The sequence below is a fragment of the Pygocentrus nattereri genome, chromosome 20 (assembly GCF_015220715.1).
Source record: "Pygocentrus nattereri isolate fPygNat1 chromosome 20, fPygNat1.pri, whole genome shotgun sequence".
NCBI classification, from domain to species: domain Eukaryota; kingdom Metazoa; phylum Chordata; class Actinopteri; order Characiformes; family Serrasalmidae; genus Pygocentrus; species Pygocentrus nattereri.
This window is the reverse complement of record NC_051230.1, coordinates 2,134,824-2,152,323: the sequence shown is the minus strand read 5'-3', so window position 1 is coordinate 2,152,323 and position 17,500 is coordinate 2,134,824. Positions and strand designations below refer to the sequence as shown.

Here is a 17,500-nt window from a genome sequence, read left to right as displayed (position 1 = left end):
ACACCAGCCAACCGCCAAATAATACTTCTCAAACATACAATGAACAGAATTTAAACATTTTACCACAAAACATCCACCAATAACTTTAAAATCATAAACCATAAATTAAAATGCACGTTTCTTCCTCACATTCTACTGACATGTTATTAATTACATTAATATATCGCTGTTGTCGGAAAGAAAACAGTCAGTGGAACCAGACATTTATCCAAGAAATTTCGTTCCATTTCTTTTAGTCCATTCGCCGTGAAACTTGCACACAATGTAAAGTAAAACAGGTGTTTTCAGATTGTCTAAAACTGGAAAACGACAAAAACGGAGATACTACAGCGAGATATTAGTTATATAATAATAATAATAATAATAATAATAATAATAATAACAACAACAACAACAACAACAACACATTCCTTAAACAACACTTCTCTCTTTTTTCTAATAAATAAATATTACACACAATGCAAACAAACTCAAATATGTGTAGTGCGATTGGTCGATTCCTCTGTCGATTCCCAATTATGCTGTTGTTAATCTAACGCTGCGCTCACTCTGCTCCAGCACATTAACGGCCGTGAGCAAGTCCTCTCCCTTCGTTTGGCCGCCTGGGGTGTTGGGAGAGAGTTCCTGGCGAAATCCATTTGAATTGTTTTTAATAATCAGAAAATCAATGTACTATCTGTAGCGTTACTGAGGAGAAAGAAGCTGAACAGAACAGATGAGTGACTTTCTCTCTGGCAGACGGATCAGAGTAAGGCAGGTTACTATCAATGAATCATGAAGCACTTTAAACTGAACTTTAAAGTGTGTGTGTGTGTGCGTGTGCGTGTGCGTGTGTGTGTGTGTGTGTGTTTGTGTGTGGGCATTCTGCCAGGCCAGGCATTAACAGAGGGGTTTCCCACAGACTTCCTCAGGGGCGTGGCCAGACCCCACAAGGAGAGCAGGTGTCACCCCAAAATGTCACCTAGCGCACACACGCACACATACACACACACACAATATTTAAGACGTAAACAGAGTCGTCCAGAGTGTTTGTGTGAAATGCTCACAGTGGTGGTGATGGGAACCAGACGTCCCCCTCTAAAAGCTCCTCACAGTGGTGGTGATGGGAACCAGACGTCCCTCTAAAAGCTCCTACAGAAAGTTCCTACATGAACTGGTTCTGAATTCACTGCCTGATGACTGAGACGCTGTTTTATGAGAGTTTAGAGAACTTCAACTCCATTCATGGTGGAGGGAGACATGCAGGGCGCTGTGCGGCAAAATAGTCCCCAAAGAAAACTCATTATTCCAGATTTTCCACTGTTTTCCATCATCAACGTTCCATATAAGCTCAGAAGACTCGTGTAGGTTCTCTGGTGGTTCTGGATGGTAAATAAAGTGTCTATATCTGTGTTGTCATAGCGACGCCTGGTTCCCATCACCACCACTGTAAAGACGTCTGAACCATTTCCCACCAAACCCTCTGAGTTATAATTAAAAAAAAAAATGGTGGAATTTCCCTTCCGCCCAAACACACAGTAACCCAGTGTGTATAAACACAGATTAACACTTACACACCCACTCCCGCCAACACACACACCACTCTCTAAGCCGGAACATATGCTGTCGGACCCCCATAAGGTTGCCCCCTACCCATAATCCCTCACTGGGGCTCTAATGTGGGGGAGAGCAGCAGAAAGGCCACGGCAGGTCCTAAACCTTCACTTCCTCACTGAGAGCCACGCACACCTGTGCAGTCGGGATCAAAAGTTTGGTGACACCCCTCAGACACATTAAACACTGAAACCTCTGACATTGGATTTGATTGTCGAGGCTTCTGTGTAATTTACTATTAAAATGTGCGATTTTCTTAATATTAATTAGACTAATTGGATTAATTAGTTTTGTTCCATTACATTAAAAATCTCTGACTTTCATATACACTCACCGGCCACTTTATTAGGTACACTTGCTAGTAAAAGGCTGGACCCCTTTTGCCTTCAGAACTGCCTTAAGTCTTCATGTCAGACTTTCAACAAGGTGTTGGAAACGTTCCTCAGAGATTTTGGTTGGTTATTTGAGTTCCTGCTGCCTTTCTATCATCTGGAACCAGTCTGCCCGTTCTCCTCTGACCTCTCACATCAACAAGGCATTTTCGTCCACACAACTGACCGCTCACTGGATGTTTCCTCTTTTTCGGACCGTTCTCTGTAAACCCTAGAGATGGTTGTGCTGGAGCCTATCCCAGTTGTCAGCGGGCAGAAGGCAGGATACCCCCTGGACAGGTTGCCAGTCCATCACAGGGCAGACAGACAGACACATTCACCTAGGGGCAGTTTACCATGTCCAGTTGGCCTGACTGCATGTCTTTGAAATGTTGGAGGAAACCGGAGAACCCGAAGGAAACGCACACAGACACGGTGAGAACATGCAGACCCTGGTCGCACAGCCAGGAAATCGAATCCAGGCCCTTCTTGCTGTGAGGCGACAGCGCTACCCACCATACCACCCAGATCCATCAAATAATATCCGTGTAAACTCCTGTATCCGATTACATTCCCTATCGGAAAGTTTCAGTCCGTTCTGCATGAGCGTCGCGTCACAGTGAGAGTTTATACCGTTCAACACGGCGGAGCAGAAACTGGTCTGCAGAGGAGACGAAGTTCATGCTCTGATCTTTAAAAGACGGCGGTGGGATGGACGTCCAGCTTATGCGTCTCAGAGCACGACGTCTTCCTCTCGGCCTTCTTTAATGAGGACACGTGAAGGACGTTTTCCTGAGTCTGACGTCATTTTAAAGCAGTTAAAAACACAATCACTGCTCACTGCTGCTCATCTCTGTCTGGACTCGTGTGATGCTGGTTGCCATGGTAATGTCTACACTAAGTGGCTCTCTACGTGACCGGCTCCTAGTACTAATTAGGCTCAACAGTGGAAAAGTGGCCAAACTCTTTTATGTCAAAAATTAGGAACATTTGTTTGATATGGGCCCTTTAGGTTTGCAAACCAGTAAAGAAACAATTCTCACTTATTTTTGAAAAAAGAACGCAACAGTTACAAAAGCTGTATCCTCAAATTTTTGCTGTGCAAGGTTCTGAGAGAACTCGGAGAGCTCTGAGAGAACCCTGAGAGAACGGAGTGAACGAGTGTGATTTAATCTATATAACATTATTGCTTCCTCCATATCGCGCTCTCTCGCTCTCTCTCTCGCTCGCTCTCTCGCTCTCTCGCTCGCTCGCTCGCTCTCTCGCTCGCTCGCTCTCTCGCTCGCTCTCTCACCTGCTTCAGCTCTTTCTGTGTCGTTTAGTGCCATTATCTTTTCTGTATCTCATCTATTCATTCAACACATTACCAATCACTCACTTCTGAGCAGCATAAATCACACACACACACACACAACCACGCACACACACACACACACACACAACCACGCACATGGCAGTTAAGTGAGTCAGAAACCTTCAGAGAGCAGACGGCAAGAGCAGCAGAATAAATGTATGTTATTAAAGTTAACCTGCTAAATATGAGAGAGAGAGAGCACGAGAGAGTGAGAGAGAGAGAGAGAGAGAGAGAGAGAGAGAGAGAGAGAGAGAAAGCAAGAGAATGAGAGAGAGAGAGAGAGAGAGAGACAGAAAGAGAGAGAGAGAGAGAGAAAGTAAACATATAGAGAGAGAAAATGGAGAGAGAGGGAAGAGGGAGAGAAAAAATAGAGAACAGGGAGATGAAATGAATGAGGCATCATGAATGGCGAGAGCGACGTGAGGTTCATTACTGTCCCACAAGGAGAACGAATGATAAAGAGAAAAAAAAAAAAAAAGAGGCACAGGATGAATAGACGAAGGGAAGGAAGCGTCTCCGTTCCAGGCGCCGTTTGAAATGTGCTCTTGCCGGAGCGGATCGTACCTGGTTTCAGGTCCCTCTCCTCCAGAACAGCCAGCCACTTGGCTCCCGTACCGAAGATGGTGATCCTGCAGGGACAAACAGAGAGAGTTTATGGGCTGAGCGCAAAATCACAGCCTGAATTAGCAAAAAAACGCAGGACACACAAATATTCTCACGTTTACAGGCCAAACGCGAAGAAACGGCTCACGTTTACAGACCAAACGCGAAGAAACGGCTCACGCTTACAGACCAAACGCGAAGAAACGGCTCACGCTTACAGACCAAACGCGAAGAAACGGCTCACGCTTACAGACCAAACGCGAAGAAACGGCTCACGCTTACAGACCAAACGCGAAGAAACGGCTCACGCTTACAGACCAAACGCGAAGAAACGGCTCACGCTTACAGACCAAACGCGAAGAAACGGCTCACGCTTACAGACCAAACGCGAAGAAACAGCTCACGCTTACAGACCAAACGCGAAGAACCGGCTCACGTTTACAGACCAAACGCGAAGAACCGGCTCACGCTTACAGACCAAACGCGAAGAACCGGCTCACGCTTACAGACCAAACGCGAAGAACCGGCTCACGCTTACAGACCAAACGCGAAGAAACGGCTCGCACTTACAGACCAAACGCGAAGAAACGGCTCACGTTTACAGAGCAAACGCAAAGAAACGGCTCACGTTTACAGAGCAAACGCAAAGAAACGGCTCACGCTTACAGACCAAACGCGAAGAAACAGCTCACGTTTACAGAGCAAACGCGAAGAAACGGCTCACGTTTACAGAGCAAACGCGAAGAAACGGCTCACGTTTACAGACCAAACGCGAAGAAACGGCTCACGTTTACAGACCAAACGCGAAGAAACGGCTCACGCTTACAGACCAAACGCGAAGAAACGGCTCACGCTTACAGACCAAACGCGAAGAAACGGCTCACGCTTACAGACCAAACGCGAAGAAACGGCTCACGCTTACAGACCAAACGCGAAGAAACGGCTCACGCTTACAGACCAAACGCGAAGAACCGGCTCACGTTTACAGACCAAACGCGAAGAACCGGCTCACGCTTACAGACCAAACGCGAAGAACCGGCTCGCTGGAAAAATCACAGCTCCCTTCGTCGATCAGCAGAGACGAGTTCGGGGTCTGAAGTTTGCACTGGAGCTATGAGGCTAATGTAGCTAATGTAGCTAAAAAGTAATGGAAGCTCAAGGTTTAGCCATTAGCGTGGTGCTAACTGCTAACTGCACCTAAATGACTGTGTTAATAGAGCTAATCGACAGTCAGCACGGTTCAGATAAACAGCGCTTAGTCTTGCGCTGCTGCAAGTCTCAAAGCCTGAAATAGTCATTCAAGCTGTGTAGCTAACATTAGCTGGCTAATGTGCTAACTGCTAAGCCATAACGTTTCCATTGCTTGGTAGCTACATTAGCCTTACAGGCCACATCGAATTTCCATACTGTTGTCATAGGAGATTTTAATGAAAGTGAACAGCCACTAATTAGCAAACGTCAATAATGCTAATTGGTAGCTCCCATCTGTTGTTAGCCACATTAGCAGGACGGAGTGACGGAGGCATCACATAAAGCTTCCATTAGCTACATTAGCCTCACACCGTGGGGAGTCGTGGGCTGGAGGTCAGGGATCCAGCCTCGTGACCAGAAGGTCGCCGGTTCGATCCCCAGAGCCGACAGTCCATGACTGAGGTGTCCTTGAGCAGGACACCTAACCCCCAAACTGCTCCCCGGGCGCCGTGGATAGGGCTGCCCACCGCTCTGGGCAAGTGTGCTCACTGCCCCCTAGTGTGTGTGTGTGTTCACTACTGTGTATGTGGTGTTTCACTTCACAGACGGGTTAAACGGTGAAAAGTTCACAGTGTGACCACAGCTGGCAAAATGGTCCTAAATTCTGCTCTAAGGGAGGAAACGTCAAACCCCAAACATGTCTGAGTACATTTTGGGGAAACTGGGTGAATCTTTCGCCTAACAACGTTTACACTTTTACACGTTCACACTTTTACACGTTTACACCTTTACACGTTTACATGTTTACACGTTTACACGTTCATGTTTACACCGACCTTTTTCTTTTAAAAAAGTGAGAAAAGTCCAGTTTTCCAAGCCACGGGCCCTTTAAAATTCTGCAAGAACTCTAGAACCGAATCGATTCAAGCCGAGCGCTGGAATTGATCCCTCTGGCCTCGCTGACCTGCCCAAGGTCCAATCAGACAGACTGTGATGGAAACGCTCTGGGTTAAATGTCCAGAGGTCGAAGGTGAACGCCTCACCAGAAGACAATATCTGACCCGCACAAAACGGCCGGCCAACACCATTTTCCCACAAACCACATCGACTTTTTAAAGCAGAGCGTGCTCCGTGTCGTCCCGATGAGCCGTCTGAGAGCAGGTTTCTGAAAGCTCTGCTCTCCGGCTGGCATCGGTGGCATCAGCGGAGACTTATATCAAGGAAATACTTTCCCAACGTGCCCAAAAGTATCCAGACGGTCCTTCTAATTAGTGAATGCTGTCTGCTGTTACTGATACGGCGTGAATAATCTCCACAGAAAGCACTGACCAATAAACCGGGACACTCTGGAGCGGCTGCATATGATCCTAAGGTCACCGTGTCCAGTGCCAAGCGTGGGCTAGAGGGTATAAAGCCCCCCAGCATTGGGCTGTGGAGCAGTGGAACTGGGTTCTCGGGAGCGACGGAGCTCCATCCAGTACCTCTGGGACGAGCTGGTGCAGCGTTTGTGATCCAGAATACATTTTCATATTACAGAAGCAAATTTTATCTTAATTTAGGAATTATATAATGTGTGTTTTAAAGTGTAGTACTGATGGTGAAACTGATGGTCATATATGAACGCGGTAAAATAAAAAAATAAATATATTTTGCCTTATAATGTGCGTACGCCGCTCTCCAACATTAGTTCGTTTTTAAAAATATGTTCCACACTATCAGAAATAATTAAAACATTTAAAAAAAACAGAGCCGGGGCGCCTGATAAAACCCTTTAATGGACAGTAAAAGTGGTTTTTTTCCTCAATGATGGTAAAAATCTGTAAAATTACAACCATTTACTTTCTTAGAAAGACTGACTGCTACTCTAATTCAACGGTTTCACATGTTAACTACATGGCCAGTACTGTAAAACGGAACGGTCAATAAATAACGGCATGTAAACAAACCAAACATGTTGCTGTTGCTGGAGCAAAACCTCGTATCTCAAAACTGGAAACTTTACAGGAGAAGGAAAAACCATGCTTTACTTTTAATGTAAGTCAATGGAACCAGACGTCTTTCCAAGTCACTTTGGGTCGTTTCTTTTGGTCCAATCATCATGAAATTTACACACAATATAAAGAGCGACAGGAAATTACAAATTATTTAAAAAACTGAAAAACGCCAAAAATGGAGAAACGAGGTTTTGTTCCGGTGATATACTGTATTTTTTATTAAACTGTATTTATATTCACAAAACTTCTATATTTCAGACTTTCGTGATATTAATTGATATTAATTTGTCTGTTGGTACTCTTTACACTTAAATGGCAGTAAAAGGCAGATTTACTAAAACTAAAAAAAACTTTCTGTTAATTAACAGGTTCAGTCTGAAACTCCTGCTGCTGCACTTTTTAACTGATTTTAAGGCCAAAATCTTCTCTAAACTCTCATAAAACAGCGTCTCAGTCGTCAGGCAGTGAATTCAGAACCAGTTCATCTTTAGAGGGGGACGTCTGGTTCCCATCACCACCACTGTGAACAGCTCTGACTCGGTACGTTTATCTAGAACGGAGAGTTTCACACCAAACCGCTCAGAACCGCTCTGATTACATCTTAACGACTTTATTATACAGATATTTTGAAAATTTTCCTCCGTGTTCAACATAAATAAACCTTTACTGACGGAATTCAGCGTCGGCCCTTTGACTTCTGTTATAAGTGAGTTTAGAGGGAATGTCAGGGTTCTCTGTTCTTCTCCAAGTTCAGGGAAACGTGTGGAAACGACCGTCCGTGTTAATGGACTGTACGGCGCAGATGCAGCAGACAGACATCCGGTGGAAAAATGCTGGATCACTCCTTCACGTTTGCTCTGGCTGAAGTGTGGTTTAGAGAAGCATGGCCCAATTTCAGCTTGAACAGAATAGGACATCTGGATGCTCTTCCTACATTCTAATCAACCAATTACCTGCCTCGCCTCGCCACCTGCCACCAATCAGATGTAAGTAGGGTGTTGTCATGGCACCGGCTCATTGTATGGCTTACTGTATGAGCCTTCTCGTTTCTCTTCTCCCGTCTTTCCTGTGGTATTACTGCAGTATGCGCTGTGCGGTGGCCGTCTTAGGCCTGAATATTTGTTGGTGGATATTGTCTGCAGGCACGTGAATCAACACTAACCCTTAAAGGGGAATCCCATCCGTTTTCCAAAAATTCCTGCTTAATGAAACAATTAATCTGAGCGGTTTGGTGTGAAACGCTCCGTTCTAGATAAACTGACTGAGTCAGAACCGTTCACAGTGGTGCTGATGGGAACCAGACGTCCCTCTAAAAGCTCCTCACAGAAAGTTCCTACATGAGCTGGTTCTGAATTCACTGCCTGATGACTGAGACGCTGTTTTATGAGAGTTTAGAGAACTTCAACTCCATTCATGGTGGAGGGAGACAGACTCGCTTTGCTCTGCTTTCAGCTTCAGCTCAGCTGTAGCCGCTTTTCTCGCATCTCTGGCAGGAAACTTTTCCACCGAAGTCGCTTCTCGTTCACCTGCTTCTCGTCCGAATTGTCCCGTTCCGAGCAAATTTCTTGGCTCGGCTGCATCTGCAGAAGGGAAACCCTGTAGACTTTGTTTAGAAAACTTGCGCTTTAAAGGCAGCTGAGCGTTTTTCACTGGATATCATTTTAAATGCGAGAAACAATTAAGCACTGAAGGAAAGACACGAGTCTAAAGCGCCTCGCAGGCAGCATTGTGTTTATATTGATCCGTCCTGCCTCTGAAGCCATTCGGATTCACCTCCACTCTTTCTCTTCCAAAAGTGTGGAAAAGAGCGACAGAACACCAGGCCAATTTCCTTAGCCTGTAATAATCCCGCTCCAGGGCGACGTGACGACGCACTGCCCTGCTCTCCCAAACGTGCTTCCATGCAGCGCCTTCACTCCTCGCATTTGCATGGATTGTACAACGTCCAGCCGATTAAATATCGACCTGCTTTAAAACATCCGGCCCGATGAATCTGCCAGGATCAAAGGGTCCTGATCCGGGGGGCTTGCAGAGAATCGCTTTACATGGGAAGAAACAGAGGAGCTGGTATGTTTTATTCATACTGCAGCGGAGAGCCATGTGCGCACACTGGCCACTTTATCGGAAACCCCTCCCTCTCCGTTCTAGTGATTCGTAAGACTGTGTATATTCAAGCGTAGAACATTTTATATCTTGTAATATTTTAAAGAGCCTAAGCCTGATCCGCCTAAACAGTACCTGCTCTGTGAGGGTCCATGGGGGTCCTGACCACTGAAGAACAGGGCAAAGTATCAGAGAACCAGATGGACTACAGTCTGTAACTGTAGAACTGAATTGAGTGTAGATATGAGGCAGAGGTTTATATATATATATATATATATATATATATCCCAGATGGAGGAGTGGAGCACTGCTAACTTCAAAAACCCCACATTCAGCTGCTCCAGCTACAGCACAGCAGGTAATGAAAGCAGAATACGTTCCCTAAAGCCGGCTCTTCCATTGTCTCTATTTTTTACCTCTTTAAAGAGAGACAATGAAAGCTAAGAATAAAGGATTGCACTACCAGCCAGGAGAACTGTGTGTGTGTGTGTGTGTGTGTGTGTGTGTGTGTGTGTGTGTGTGTGTGTGTGTGTGTGCTGAGGAACACAAATCTTGCATATATACACACACTCCCTCCACTCGGAGTTCTCCGGTTTTGGACGGCTCCTCATAAAGCTCAGTAACGGATCACTACAATAACTCAAGGCTGAATCACCGCTGACCAATCGCGACTCTTTCTCCATGTTGCCGTGGCGACACGTCAGTCACGTAAAGGTCAGAGTGATGAGTGCTGTCACACTGCTGGCCAATTACACGCTGATGACATCACCGACCGCGTGGTGACAACGGTGTTACAGCGAAGATGAAGCTGGAACGAAAACGGGGCGAATCCTGCAGACCCTGCAGAGACGACCGAGTCTGGACTGGATCATTCAGACTGTCCCTCCAATGCATCTTATTTTTTAATAATTCATATTTAATAGTCATTTATAAAGGGGCAGTCAGCCAAGACTGAGTGGCTTATTCACACTGAGGGCCTGAATGAAGGCGAGCAAGTGTGAGGAGTTATATTAATCAATTGACGGCCCTAATAATCACAATATCTCTCTCTCTCTCTCTCTCACTCACCCAAGCCGATCCACCAGGTCCCACAGCACGTTAGGAGTTGGAACCAGAGGAGAACCATCATACAGAACCACTGAAGCTCCGACAGCCAACGAGGTAATCAGCCAGTTCCACATCATCCACCCAGTCTAGAGAGGGGGGGTAATGAGGCACAGAAAGAAAGAAAGGAAGAAAGAAATAAAACAAAAATAATCAGAGAGATAAAGAAAAAGAGGAAAAATTAAAAAGAGAGGGAGAAAAGAAAAAGAAGCAAAGAGACAGCAAGACCAAGGAAAAGAAGAAGATAAAGATAAAGAAAAAAAAGGTTACGAAAGAAAAAAGAAGCAGAGAGAGAAAGTAAGAAATAGAAAGCAAAAGAGCAAAAGAAAGAAAGAACAAAGTGAACCTGGTAAGTTGCTGCAAGACCAACAAAGAAAACACGACAATTTGTATTAAAATGAAATAGAAATATGGAGAAATATAGACGTCCCCAAACATTTGACAGCCAGGGTGTTATGACTTACCGTGGTGTAGTAGATGATGACATCATTGCTTGTCATGTTGCCGTGGAGAATGTGTTCTTTAAGGTGTTGGATGAGAGAGCCCTGTTTAGGGAGAGAGAGAGAGAGAGAGAGAGAGAGAGAGAGAGAGAGAGAGAGAGAGAGAGAGAGAGAGAGAGAGAGACAGAGAGAGAGAGAGAGAGAGAGAGAGAGAGAGAGAGAGAGAGAGAGAGAGACAGAGAGAGAGACAGAGAGAGAGAGAGAGACAGAGAGAGAGACAGAGACAGAGAGAGAGAGAGAGAGAGAGAGAGAGAGAGAGACAGAGAGAGAGAGACAGAGACAGAGACAGAGAGAGAGAGAGAGAGAGAGAGAGAGAGAGAGAGAGAGAGAGAGAGAGAGAGAGAGACAGACAGACAGAGAGAGAGAGAGAGAGAGAGAGAGAGAGAGAGAGAGAGAGAGAGAGAGAGACACACAGACACTTAACCAAACCAATAATTTTAAAGAGGACAAATATTAATGCACACAGGTCATCTAAGCCGCTTATCCTCCTGGGTCACTGGAGGAGCTGGAGCCTATCCTAGCAGTCACTGGGCAGAAGGCAGGATACAGCCGGGGCAGGTGGCCAGTCCATCACAGTGCAGACAGACACACACACCTAGGGGCAATTTAGCAATTTATGGGGCAGTTCAGCTTGTCCAATTTGCCCAGCTGCATGTGTTTGGACTGTGGGAGGAAACAGGAGAACCCGGTGGAAACCCATACAGACACAGGGAGAACATGCAACCTCAAAATCAAACCCAGGTTCTTCTCGCTCAGAGGCAACAGCGCTACCCACTGGCTCTTTAAGCGTTCTTTAGTAAAGACAATGGTTTTATACAGAACCATGCGCACTTAAAGAACCCTTTGCATGAGTAAATGGTTCTTCAGACTGTTCTCCATTCATGAGGTGCAAACCCACAAACCTCTAGTTGTTAGACTCACACGCTACGGGAAGAACCACCAGGCAGTCACTACAGGGTGGTCTCAAGTGCAGAGCAATAAAGGCACAGGAAGAAGGAGATAATGCAAAGGCAAACGAAGGAGTGATTAATAAAAGAGAAAACTACAAACCTAAGAAGAACAATGTAACAAGCCAAAGGTGGGGATCAAACTCTCAACCCCATCATTGGCAAACCAACATGCTAAACACTCAGTCTGGAAACACTCAGAACTCCAGACTAGAGGTTTTTTACTGATTCCCGGCTGAGTCACAGTAACATGCACGTGGCAGCAGGAACTCAGGACTGAGTGGAGAGTAGTGTGTGGCACCCAAAGCTGTCACCGCTCAACCTTAATTAGCCCTTCGTGCCCTTCAGCTCCTCCTACTGGCTGGAGGAGTCCCAGCTAGCTCTATATATAACTGTGAACACCCAAAGAACACTTAAATGGTCCATTGCATGGTAAAAAGGTTCTTAAGATTGATGTAGAATGTGCTGTTGACGGTTCTATATAGCATGAGGGTTTTATATGTGTATGCATGTATATATATATATATAGCATGAAAGAGGGTTCTTCTGGTGTAACAAGCCAGAAATCGTAATATAGAAGAGCCATTTTTGGTGCTATATAGAACCCTGTTCAAAAAGGTTCTTACTATCTGGGTCCTTTCCATAACTCAGCACAGTTTGAGGCAGGTGTGTGATGATTTAGAGTCGGTTACTCATTCAGCCTAACAAGAAACTGTAGAACAGACTCGGTTCATATCATAATTCCCAGACCGGCAGCTTCTACCACTTGTTAGCTCCTGCGCTAAAGATACAGATACAAACTTCAGACACCAGGACGTGTCGTCTGATCAGCTCCAGTCAGGCTAAGTGGGTGAAACTGTGTACATTTTAACATGCGCTTTAATTCCTCTGCTAAATGAAGTTTGCTGCTGGGTGGTTGATGAAGAAGCTTAGAGGTCCCTCTGCAGGGTATCAAAGCTAACCATGACTCACTGTTTAACTCCAATACAGTTCAAATAAGGCACGTTCTCGCTCCAAAGGAACACTTAAGCCTGCAGGAGTTCATTTAAATCAGGGATTTTACAATAACAAAAGCTCCAGTGGACGTCACGGAACACTAAAGGAAGGAAGACGCTGGGTAACTGCGAGAACTCCCACCGACAAGCTCCGAGAGCAATAACCAATAACCTGTCACACAAAGGAGCAGATTTAAAGCATTTCGGCTGCATTTATTTATAAAACCGATGGTAAAAAGCAGAGTATGGGACTCCGAGCACTGAGACAGAACACGTTCTACTATTATAGCCTCTTATATCTACTGTCTGATACACTCAGAATGTATTCAAGCTTACAAAACAAGCAGACTTTACACTTTCCAAGAACGGACTCGGTTTATATCACAATACCTACATTTAGAGTCGGTTATTCATTCAGTCTAATGAGAAACTGTAGAACGGACTCGGTTTATATCACAATACCTACATTTAGAGTCGGTTATTCATTCAGTCTAATGAGAAACTGTAGAACGGACTCGGTTTATATCACAATACCTACATTTAGAGTCGGTTATTCATTCAGTCTAATGAGAAACTGTAGAACGGACTCGGTTTATATCACAATACCTACATTTAGAGTCGGTTATTCATTCAGTCTAATGAGAAACTGTAGAACGGACTCGGTTTATATCACAATACCTACATTTAGAGTCGGTTATTCATTCAGCCTAATGAGAAACTGTAGAACGGACTCGGTTTATATCACAATACCTACATTTAGAGTCGGTTATTCATTCAGCCTAATGAGAAACTGAAGAACAGACTCGGTTTATATCACAATACCTACATTTAGAGTCGGTTATTCATTCAGCCTAATGAGAAACTGTAGAACGGACTCGGTTTATATCACAATACCTACATTTAGAGTCGGTTATTCATTCAGTCTAATGAGAAACTGTAGAACGGACTCGGTTTATATCACAATACCTACATTTAGAGTCGGTTATTCATTCAGTCTAATGAGAAACTGTAGAACGGACTCGGTTTATATCACAATACCTACATTTAGAGCCGGTTATTCATTCAGTCTAATGAGAAACTGTAGAACAGACTCGGTTTATATCACAATACCTACATTTAGAGCCGGTTATTCATTCAGTCTAATGAGAAACTGTAGAACGGACTCGGTTTATATCACAATACCTACATTTAGAGTCGGTTATTCATTCAGTCTAATGAGAAACTGTAGAACGGACTCGGTTTATATCACAATACCTACATTTAGTCTGTATATAGCATCATGATGAAAAATGATGGTAAATCCTTTAGAGCCAGACTACAGTAGTAAGTAGTCTAGGCTATAATGTAAACTTGGCAAGTCATCTGGAGTAATTTCACTCATGTATGGTAGCTAGTGATGTAGGCTTCAGCCCTACTGGAGCTGGATTAGTTGAATCTGTAATCTGAGTGAGATTTGTGATTTTAATCCATTATGAATCTGCCATGTCTGTAGTTTTTACAGTCTGCTAAGTAATATTTCATTCATCTAAACCACGTATCCTCCCGGGTCGCAGGGAGTGTTGGGCTGACAGCTCGATTTGACCCAATTCATACCAATCGGCCAATCAAATCACACACAGACTACATTACCGGACCTCGCATGCTAATACTAATCCAGCTATAATAGGACGTATGGCATTAACTCCCCATATGAAAAAAATATAAATATTCAAGATGTATTTAATTGTGTGTATGGAAATGGCCAAAGGTGTATTTATTAAATATAAACGTATAAGTAAACATGGCTCACACTTGGCCTTTCCACACATATGGAACAGCTCACTCCAAACGAAGGCGTTCTGATAAAAAATGAGCTCTGAGGAATGAAATCTGTGCAAAACCACTCCGTAAAGCGTGAAAACGACCGCGATTCCTGCGTGATTCATCCGATATGGACACAAACAGCCTCACATTACAGCTGATATTCTGCACTTTAACTCGCACTTTAGCTTCAGTCACTGATTCATCTGAAATCCTCAGATCTGGAGTTCAGAACCGGGACAACAAACACTGTATCACTGCAATTACTCCTGAACCGCACGGCGAAAGTCTTCTCATTTCTCTCTGTAATGGTCATAAATACGGAGAGGTCCAGCCTCAGTCGTGCCTAATTACTTCTCTAAAGTCGCTTTAAGTGGACGGGGGGGTGGGGGGCGGGGTGGGACGTGAGCCTTCATCATCACACTCCTCGGTCTGACAGCGCTGTAACACGCGCCTGCTCGGCTCAGCCCGGCCTGTAATTATCCACCCTCTAAGAGTCTCAGCCTGCCACTGTTTTCATACACACAACCTTAATTACCCGCCGAGTGTGAGAGAGAGGGAGAGAGAGAGAGAGAGAGAGAGAGAGCGAGAGAGAGAGAGAGCGAGAGAGAGAGAGAGAGAGCGAGAGAGCGAGAGAGAGAGAGAGCGAGAGAGAGAGAGAGCGCGTTCATACACATATAGGGCTCTAATTATCCAGCTGGCGAGAGACATATTAGACACAAATGCTGCTAAAGCCGACAGACAAAGCACACACACACACACACACACACACACACACACACACACACACACACACACTTTACTTTTCATACTTCATCGGGACGTGGGGTCATTTATACATCCCATACAAACTATACTGCTATAAGTACCTATATGTAATATTCTATATGTGGGCCTATTATACATGCAGACACAGAGGTACCTGTAAAGGGTCCCTTATCAGTTATACTGGTATTATACTAGGTATTTATATGTACTAATACCACCACTACTACTAACAATAATAATAATAATAACTTATCATATGTATTACATGCGTATACACACACCAGTACCTACATGTCAAATGTCCCTTACAAATTATACGTATGTATTTAAATGTAATAACAATCATAATAACACTGATTATAGTAATAAGAGGAAAAAGAATAACTTCCATATGTATTATATGCTTTATACACCCAGAAGTACCTACCTGTAAAATGGCCCATATGAGTTATATTAAGATTAAGATTAAGTGACCCTTATTAGTCCCACAGCGGGGAAATTCCACCTCCGCATTTAACCCATCCATGAAGTGAAACACCACATACACACTAGTGAACACACACACTAGGGGGCAGTGAGCACACTTACCCGGAGCGGTGGGCAGCCCTATCCACGGCACCCCGGAAGCAGTTGGGGGTTAGGTGTCTTGCTCAAGGACACCTCAGTCATGGACTGTCGGCTCTGGAGATCGAACCGGCGACCTTCCGGTCATGAGGCTGGATCCCTGACCTCCAGCCCACGACTGCCCCACAATATATGCATACACGTATATTCATCATAGATGCTGCAACACAAATCTCTACTTTCCACAGTATTACTGGATTTGGAAACACTGCCTTTCACATTGGGCTACAACGTCGTACTGAACAGTCCAACAGAAACTTCCAGTCAAATTTACTACCTTTACATAGTAATGTGTCCTATATACACCTACATGTAGTAACACTGTGCTCCCATACACACACACACACACACACACACACACACACACACACACCAATCAAGCAGAACATTCTGACCACCTCCTCGTTTCTCCGCTCACTGTCCACTTTATCAGCTCCACTGACCGTATAGCTGCACTCTGTAGTTCTACAGTTACAGACTGTAGTCCATCTGTTTCTCTGATACTCTGTTACCCTGTTCTTCAGTGGGTAGGACCCCCATGGACCCTCACAGAGCAGGTACTGTTTGGGTGGTGGATCATTCCCAGCACTGCAGTAACACTGACGTGGTGGTGGTGTGTTAGTGTGTGTTGTGCTGGTCTGAGTGGATCAGACACAGCAGTGCTGCTGGAGTTTTTAAACACCTCAGTGTCGCTGCTGGACTGAGAACAGTCCACCAACCAAATAGTGCTTGCTCTGTGAGGGTCCATGGGGGTCCTGATATGCAGAGAAACAGATGGACTACAGTCCATAATTGTAGGACTGGTCATAATGTTATGCCTGATCGGTGTGTGTGTGTGTGTGTGTGTGTGTGTGTGTGTGTGTGTGTGTGTGTCAACATGACCCATATTTATGACGTATCTAAGAATTTTAAGCTCACTCTGACCTCAGGAACCCAGAGTTCTGCTCTCTGCACTGAAAAGCTGTAAAGTGAAACGTTGCTTTGTTAGGTTTTCTGAAACCGGCACTGATTCGGAGTGAAAGTCTCTGAAATGTGACTGTGAAAAATGATGCATTATGAAAGCAGGTCGGCTGTTTATTTCTGTGCAAGTGATACCAATGGACTTTCACTGACACCTAGTGACCACTGCTGGTAAGACAGGGCACTTTAAACCAACCGGCCAGCCAAAAACCCACGTTCTGTTCCTGCCCATCTGACCGAATTCATTCCGATCACCTATGAAGACGGATGCGCTCACCTGCTCAATGTACTAGAGAACCACTTAGTGAAGACGTTACCACGACAACCACCAAGCATTTAGGAAGCTTCCGTCTGTTTTTAATTTGCTTTGTAGTTCGTGTTTTGTGTATTTGTTCCCGTTTTCCGTCTGAAGCCATCCTGCTGACGATTATTAAGTCGTTAAAAGATCAGAGAGGCGAAGAGTCTCCGGATTCAATCAGCCACACCTTCATTATTACTCCACCCACTTTCACCACACCTGTTTAGTTATAATCCTCAGACTCGGATTAATCCTGACACCATTTAAGGTGGAATGGGAAAATTCAAACAAGGTG

At 44.7% G+C, this 17,500-nt stretch overlaps 1 protein-coding gene across 1 annotated transcript in view; it reads right to left on the bottom strand.

Annotated features, from left to right (window-relative positions):
• The window catches only part of aacs (acetoacetyl-CoA synthetase), a 78,619-nt gene that overhangs the window by 26,984 nt on the left and 34,135 nt on the right, over positions 1-17,500 (bottom strand). Inside the window, exons 9-11 of the mRNA XM_037531347.1 lie at positions 10,778-10,858; positions 10,278-10,402; positions 3,883-3,947 (exon numbers count right to left, since the gene is read on the bottom strand). Coding sequence (XP_037387244.1) covers positions 3,883-3,947; positions 10,278-10,402; positions 10,778-10,858 — 271 coding nt within the window. The remainder of the gene's footprint in view (positions 1-3,882; positions 3,948-10,277; positions 10,403-10,777; positions 10,859-17,500) is intronic.